Source organism: Aquarana catesbeiana, linkage group LG05 (assembly GCF_042186555.1).
Source record: "Aquarana catesbeiana isolate 2022-GZ linkage group LG05, ASM4218655v1, whole genome shotgun sequence".
In the NCBI taxonomy this organism is placed as follows: Eukaryota; Metazoa; Chordata; class Amphibia; order Anura; family Ranidae; genus Aquarana; species Aquarana catesbeiana.
In genome coordinates, this window is record NC_133328.1 from 653,909,872 (window position 1) to 653,918,815 (window position 8,944).

Genomic DNA, 8,944 nt, shown 5'->3' on the forward strand with positions numbered 1-8,944 from the left:
GGTAGAGGATAACACTCAGCATCAGCAGCAGTCTTCAAGGGATGGTTTTCAGTCCCCAGAAACCCAAGGAGTTGTAAGTGGCTGGGAGGAGGTGGTTGCTGACAATGTCATCCTCAGTGACCCAGAGGACTCACAATCGAATGCGTCTGCAAACCTACACTGCATGGCCTCCCTGATTCTGCAAAGCCTGAGAAAGGACCCTAGGATTTGTGGTATCAAGGAGAGGAATCATTGCTGGCTGGCAACCCTTCTTGATCCACGTTACAAGGGTAAGGTTGCAGAATTCATCCAGCTTTCGCAGAGGAGCAGAGGATGAAACATCTTCAGGAGGTCTTAAAGAAAGGTTTGTGCAATGCATTTCCAGAGCCTGGGAGGTTACAATTTCCTGGTGCTGGACAACGTGTTTCTGAGGCTTCGGTCAGTCAGAGGAAGAGCGGTGGAGAAGGTGGCCGGCTGACCGATGCCTTTAGACAATTTTTCAGTCCTCAGCGCCAAGGTCTGATCGGTTCAAGCAACCATCACCAGCGTCTGCATTACATGGTGCAGGAATATCTTGGGGAAGGAGCAGACTTGGAGACCTCTCCAACAGACCATCCTCTGGGTTACTGGGTCTTGAGGATGGACCACTGGCCAGAACTTTCTCAATATGCAATTGAGCTACTGGCCTGTCCTGTATCCAGCGTTCTTTCTGAACGCACATTCAGTGCTGTTGGAGGGTTTGTAACGGATCTTAGAGTGCGCCTGTCTACAGACTCCGTTGATCGGCTCACATTCATAAAAATGAATCAGTCTTGGATCAGCAGCAGCTATGAAGCACCTGATGCTGATGTAACTGAATTGAATTTTCCATGGATGTGGGATCCCGTGAAGACTCCCTATGCTGAGTGACTATCCTATTCCTCCTCAATATTGATGATGCTAGCTTCCAACAATATTTGTGGGGGAAGGTCACATCACCCAAACGACATCCAATAAAAGGAACCAGAACAAGAGTACCTGTCACCCTTCTTACAGCCAATCAGACAAGAGAATGCAGCTCTGGCCTTACCAAAGCTCCAATAGGAATGGATTCCAATAGAGGGAAGTTACACGGCAATCATCCTGGCCCCGCCCACCTAGCCACCGACCCGAAACACGCCTCTAAGAGAGCAAACCAGCATGAGGGTGTCCGACCAATAGTCAGCCAGGGGACACCGGGGAGTCCCTGAGGAGGGGGAGGGGTGTCACCAGAACAGGAAGAGAGGAGAAATCTCCCACTGGGGACACCGGGGAGTCACTGAGGAGGGGGAGGGGTGTCACCAGAACAGGAAGAGAGGAGAAATCTCCCACTGGGGACACCGGGGAGTCACTGAGGAGGGGGAGGGGTGTCACCAGAACAGGCATAAAGGAGAAATCTCCCACTGGGGACACCGGGGAGTCACTGAGGAGGGGGAGGGATGTCACCAGAAAAGAGAGGAGAAATCTCCCACTGGAGACACCGGGGAGTTGCTGAGGAGGGGGAGGGGTGTCACCAGAACAGGAAGTGAGAAGAAATCTCCCACTGGGGACACCGGGGAGTCACTGAGGAGGGGGAGGGGGTGTCACCAGAACAGGAAGAGAGGAGAAATCTCCCACTGGGGACACCGGGGAGTCCCTGAAGAGAGGGAGGGGGTGTCACCAGAACAGGAAGAGAGGAGAAATCTCCCACTGGGGACACCGGGGAGTCACTGAGGAGGGGGAGGGGTGTCACCAGAACAGGAAGAGAGGCGAAATCTCCCACTGGGGACACCGGGGAGTCCCTGAGGAGGTGGAGGGTGTCACCAGAACAGGAAGAGAGGCGAAATCTCCCACTGGGGACACCGGGGAGTCACTGAGGAGGGGGAGGGTGTCACCAGAACAGGAAGAGAGGAGAAATCTCCCACTGGGGACACCGGGGAGTCACTGAGGAGGGGGAGGGTGTCACCAGAACAGGAAGAGAGGCGAAATCTCCCACTGGGGACACCGGGGACTCACTGAGGAGGGGGAGGGGTGTCACCAGAACAGGAAGAGAGGAGAAATCTCCCACTGGGGACACCGGGGAGTCACTGAAGAGGGGGGGGGGTGTCACCAGAACAGGAAGAGAGGAGAAATCCCCCACTGGGGACACCGGGGAGTCACTGAAGAGGGGGGGGTGTCACCAGAACAGGAAGAGAGGAGAAATCTCCAACTAGGGACACCGGGGAGTCACTGAGGAGGGGGAGGGGTGTCACCAGAACAGAAAGAGAGGAGAAATCTCCCACTGGTGACACCGGGGAGTCACTGAGGAGGGGGAGGGGTGTCACCAGAACAGGAAGAGAGGAGAAATCTCCCACTGGGGACACCGGGGAGTCACTGAGGAGGGGAGGGGAGTCACCAGAACAGGAAGAGAGGAGAAATCTCCCACTGGGGACACCGGGGAGTCACTGAAGAGGGGGGGGGTGTCACCAGAACAGGAAGAGAGGAGAAATCTCCAACTAGGGACACCGGGGAGTCACTGAGGAGGGGGAGGGGTGTCACCAGAACAGAAAGAGAGGAGAAATCTCCCACTGGGGACACCAGGGAGTCCCTGAGGAGGGGGAGGGGTGTCACCAGAACAGGAAGAGAGGAGAAATCTCCCACCGGGGACACCGGGGAGTCACTGAGGAGGGGGAGGGGTGTCACTAGAACAGGAAGAGAGGAGAAATCTCCCACTGGGGACACCGGGGAGTCCCTGAGGAGGGGGAGGAGTGTCACCAGAACAGGAAGAGAGGAGAAATCTCCCACTGGGGACACCGGGGAGTCACTGAGGAGGGGGTGTCACCAGAACAGGAAGAGAGGAGAAATCTCCCACTGGGGACAACGGGGAGTCACTGAGGAGGGGGAGGGGTGTCACCAGAACAGGAAGAGAGGCGAAATCTCCCACTGGGGACACCGGGGAGTCCCTGAGGAGGTGGAGGGTGTCACCAGAACAGGAAGAGAGGCGAAATCTCCCACTGGGGACACCGGGGAGTCACTGAGGAGGGGGAGGGTGTCACCAGAACAGGAAGAGAGGAGAAATCTCCCACTGGGGACACCGGGGAGTCACTGAGGAGGGGGAGGGTGTCACCAGAACAGGAAGAGAGGCGAAATCTCCCACTGGGGACACCGGGGACTCACTGAGGAGGGGGAGGGGTGTCACCAGAACAGGAAGAGAGGAGAAATCTCCCACTGGGGACACCGGGGAGTCACTGAAGAGGGGGGGTGTCACCAGAACAGGAAGAGAGGAGAAATCCCCCACTGGGGACACCGGGGAGTCACTGAAGAGGGGGGGGTGTCACCAGAACAGGAAGAGAGGAGAAATCTCCAACTAGGGACACCGGGGAGTCACTGAGGAGGGGGAGGGGTGTCACCAGAACAGAAAGAGAGGAGAAATCTCCCACTGGGGACACCAGGGAGTCACTGAGGAGGGGGAGGGGTGTCACCAGAACAGGAAGAGAGGAGAAATCTCCCACTGGGGACACCGGGGAGTCACTGAGGAGGGGAGGGGAGTCACCAGAACAGGAAGAGAGGAGAAATCTCCCACTGGGGACACCGGGGAGTCACTGAAGAGGGGGGGGGAGTCACCAGAACAGGAAGAGAGGAGAAATCTCCCACTGGGGACACCGGGGAGTCCCTGAGGAGGGGAGGGGAGTCACCAGAACAGGAAGAGAGGAGAAATCTCCCACTGGGGACACCGGGGAGTCACTGAGGAGGGGAGGGGAGTCACCAGAACAGGAAGAGAGGAGAAATCTCCCACTGGGGACACCGGGGAGTCACTGAGGAGGGGGAGGGGTGTCACCAGAACAGGAAGAGAGGAGAAATCTCCCACTGGGGACACCGGGGAGTCACTGAGGAGGGGGAGGGTGTCACCAGAACAGGAAGAGAGGAGAAATCTCCCACTGTGGACACCGGGGAGTCACTGAAGAGGGGGAGGGGTGTCACCAGAACAGGAAGAGAGGAGAAATCTCCCACTGGGGACACCGGGGAGTCACTGAGGGGGTGGGGTGTCACCAGAACAGGAAGAGAGGAGAAATCTCCCACTGGGGACACCGGGGAGTCACTGAGGAGGGGGGGGTGTCACCAGAACAGGAAGAGAGGAGAAATCTCCCACTGGGGACACCGGGGAGTCCCTGAGGAGGGGGAGGGGTGTCACCAGAACAGGAAGAGAGGAGAAATCTCCCACCGGGGACACCGGGGAGTCACTGAGGAGGGGGAGGGGTGTCACCAGAACAGGAAGAGAGGAGAAATCTCCCACTGGGGACACCGGGGAGTCCCTGAGGGGGGGAGGGGTGTCACCAGAACAGGAAGAGAGGAGAAATCTCCCACTGGGGACACCGGGGAGTCACTGAGGAGGGGAGGGGAGTCACCAGAACAGGAAGAGAGGCGAAATCTCCCACTGGGGACACCGGGGAGTCACTGAGGAGGGGGAGGGTGTCACCAGAACAGGAAGAGAGGCGAAATCTCCCACTGGGGACGGGGGAGGGGTGTCACCAGAACAGGAAGAGAGGAGAAATCTCCCACTGGGGACACCGGGGAGTCACTGAGGAGGGGGAGGGGTGTCACCAGAACAGGAAGAGAGGAGAAATCTCCCACCGGGGACACTGGGGAGTCACTGAGGAGGGGGAGGGGTGTCACCAGAACAGGAAGAGAGGAGAAATCTCCCACCGGGGACACCGGGGAGTCACTGAAGAGGGGGGGGGTGTCACCAGAACAGGAAGAGAGGAGAAATCTCCCACTGGGGACACCGGGGAGTCACTGAGGAGGGGAGGGGAGTCACCAGAACAGGAAGAGAGGAGAAATCTCCCACTGGGGACACCGGGGAGTCACTGAGGAGGGAGAGATCACGTGGTCGGTGTGGGGGAGGTGCTGGTGGGCGGTGTCTGGCGCTGTAGCCCCGCCCCTCTATCCCCCATCATATCTTCCTTCTGTGCTGTGAGGTAAGGAGGGGTTCCGGCAGAATTTGTAACGGAAGTGACGTTGTGTAGCGGCCATCTTGGTACACCCCGCAGTAAAGATAGTGAGCAGTCGCTAAGCGGACATCTTTGTACACCCTCCGGAGTCTGTCATGTCATATTTAGTGATATACAGGACATAGAAATCCGTCTCACTGTTTGGATGTTGAATTTTAAAAGCAGCGGCGAGCCTTCTGATCTCACAGAACAACACTACCTTTATAATTCAATATCAAAACAATCAGACGGATTTCCGAGTACTGAATGTCATTATATAAGCTGAGCTTATCGATAACAGCAGCTGAGGGCGGGGTGTACCAAGATGGCCGGAACGTCACTTCCGTTACTAGATCTGACGGAATGTTCAGACAAATCCAAACACGTCACTTCCGGTTACTTTTAACCCTCAGTAATTGGAGAGTTGGAAATGGTAATTTACCAGAACAGAAGATCTCAGATATTTGAATAAGAGATGTGATTGGTTGTTATTAGTGAGCTCCGCCCACCTCATGTCATCATTCTATTATTTATTGCACGGTTGATTGAAGATCCGCCTCCTGGGTTTAAATAAGCCGTTTCCGGTGACGTCACTGCGGCTGAGACGAAGGAGGTCGGTTTGTCTGTATGGGGAGGGAATGACTGATCTGCCCACAACAAAGATGGCGGCCGGGGAATGTCACGTGACTCGAGCGGGAAGTTCGAATGTCAAAAGAAACCGGAAGTGGCCGGAGAGAGATCAGTAAACGGTGAGTGAGACTCCAATCCACCGATATCTATATATATATACACCCCCCTCCCCCACCGATATCTATATATACACCCCCCACCCCCTCCCCCACCGATATCTATATATACACCCCCCTCCCCCACCGATATCTATATATACACCCCCCTCCCCCACCGATATCTATATATAGAAAGGATCCCCTCCCCCACCGATATCTATATATAGAAAGGATCCCCTCCCCCACCGATATCTATATATACACCCCCCTCCCCCACCGATATCTATATATACACCCCCCACCCCCTCCCCCACCGATATCTATATATAGAAAGGATCCCCTCCCCCACCGATATCTATATATACACCACCCACCCCCTCCCCCACCGATATCTATATATACACCCCCCTCCCCCACCGATATCTATATATACACCACCCACCCCCACCGATATACACCCCCCTCCCCCACCGATATCTATATATACACCCCCCTCCCCCACCCACCGATATCTATATATACACCCCCCTCCCCCACCGATATCTATATATACACCCCCCACCCCCTCCCCCACCGATATCTATATATACACCCCCCACCCCCTCCCCCACCGATATCTATATATAGAAAGGATCCCCTCCCCCACCGATATCTATATATACACCACCCACCCCCTCCCCCACCGATATCTATATATACACCCCCCTCCCCCACCGATATCTATATATACACCACCCACCCCCACCGATATACACCCCCCTCCCCCACCGATATCTATATATACACCACCCACCCCCTCCCCCCTCGTATATATACACCCCCCTCCCCCATCTATATCTATATATACACCCCCCTCCCCCACCGATATACACCCCCCTCCCCCACCGATATCTATATATAGAAGGGATCCCCTCCCCCCCTCGTATATATACACCCCCCTCCCCCACCGATATCTATATATACACCCCCCTCCCCCACCGATATCTATATATACACCCCCCTCCCCCACCGATATCTATATATAGAAGGGATCCCCTCCCCCCCTCGTGTATATATACACCCCCCTCCCCCACCGATATCTATATATACACCCCCCACCCCCTCCCCCACCGATATCTATATATAGAAAGGATCCCCTCCCCCCCTCGTATATATACACCCCCCTCCCCCTCCCCCACCGATATCTATATATACACCCCCCACCGATATCTATATATAGAAGGGATCCCCTCCCCCCCTCGTGTATATATACACCCCCCTCCCCCACCGATATCTATATATAGAAGGGATCCCCTCCCCCCTCATATATATACACCCCCCACCCCCTCCCCCACCGATATCTATATATAGAAAGGATCCCCCCCCTCCCCCACCGATATCTATATATAGAAAGGATCCCCTCCCCCCCTCGTGTATATATACACCCCCCTCCCCCACCGATATCTATATATACACCCCCCTCCCCATCTATATCTATATATAAAAGGGATTCCCTCCCCCCTCGTATATATACACCCCCCACCCCCTCCCCCACCGATATCTATATATACACCCCCCACCCCCTCCCCCACCGATATCTATATATACACCCCCCACCCCCTCCCCCACCGATATCTATATATAGAAAGGATCCCCTCCCCCCCTCGTATATATACACCCCCCACCCCCTCCCCCACCGATATCTATATATACACCCCCCTCCCCCACCGATATCTATATATACACCCCTCCCCCACCGATATCTATATATAGAAGGGATCCCCTCCCCCCCTCGTGTATATATACACCCCCCTCCCCCACCGATATCTATATATAGAAGGGATCCCCTCCCCCCTCATATATATACACACCCCTCCCCCACCGATATCTATATATACACCCCCCACCCCCTCCCCCACCGATATCTATATATACACCCCCACCCCCTCCCCCCTCGTATATATACACCCCCCTCCCCCATCTATATCTATATACACCCCCCTCCCCCATCTATATCTATATACACCCCCCTCCCCCATCTATATCTATATATAGAAGGGATCCCCTCCCCCCTCCTATATATACACCCCCCTCCCCCATCTATATCTATATACACCCCCCTCCCCCACCGATATCTATATACACCCCCCACCCCCACCGATATCTATATATAGAAGGGATCCCCTCCCCCCTCATATATATATATATATATATATATATATATATATATATATATATATATACCCCCCTCCCCCACAGATATCTATATATAGAAGGGATCCCCTCCCCCCCTCCTATATATACACCCCCCTCCCCCATCTATATCTATATATAGAAGGGATCCCCTCCCCCCCTCCTATATATACACCCCCCTCCCCCATCTATATATAGAAAGGATCCCCCCCCCTCATATATATACACCCCCCTCCCCCACCGATATCTATATACACCCCCTCCCCCATCTATATCTATATATAGAAAGGATCCCCTCCCCCCTTGTATATATACCCCCCCACCCCCATCTATATACACCCCCCTCCCCCACCGATATCTATATATAGAAAGGATCCCCTCCCCCCTTGTATATATACCCCCCCACCCCCATCTATATACACCCCCCTCCCCCACCGATATCTATATATAGAAGGGATCCCCTCCCCCCTCCAGTGTGATCAGTACAGTGACAGTGCATAGTATTGGTGTGACTTCTTTGTGTCCCGAAATCAGCGAAATGATCAATAATAACAATCTCACTATACCCCTCCCCCTATATCTATATACACACCCCTCCCCTTCTCATATAGATATATATATCCCCTCCTCTATATATACCCCCTCTCATATGTATACCACTCCCCCCTCCTCTATATATACCCGCCTCTATATATACACCCCCCCTCCTCTATATATACCCCCCTCCCCCCTCATATATATACACTGTGACGGGAGTCACTGTTGGGGGCAGGGTGACCAAGAAAAGAGAACTCTGAGAATATGATTGGATCACTTCCAATGGGAAAGTAATATTTCTCCCCCAATATCTCCCAGAATATATATAAAGTCTATTCCTGGTTTGTTAGATTCTGAACAATACAAAATCATCGAGAGATCCGATCACATTGTCCTCCAGACCTGGGAGGAGCCGAACTGTCTACAGATACTATAGAAGGTTCCCTACTAGACTGAGGAGGGGGAGGGGAGATCACATTGTCCTCCAGACCTGAGAGGAGCCGAACCGTCTACAGATACTATAGAAGGTTCCCTACTAGACTGAGGAGGGGGAGGGGAGATCAC

At 54.2% G+C, this 8,944-nt stretch overlaps 1 protein-coding gene across 1 annotated transcript in view; it reads left to right on the plus strand.

Annotated features, from left to right (window-relative positions):
- Positions 1-5,544: 5,544 nt before the first annotated feature.
- Positions 5,545-8,944, plus strand: part of HASPIN (histone H3 associated protein kinase) — a gene marked incomplete in the record, with an annotated part of 41,829 nt that continues 38,429 nt past the window's right edge. Inside the window, 1 exon segment of the mRNA XM_073632617.1 lies at positions 5,545-5,692. Within this exon segment, the coding sequence (XP_073488718.1) occupies positions 5,620-5,692 (73 nt within the window).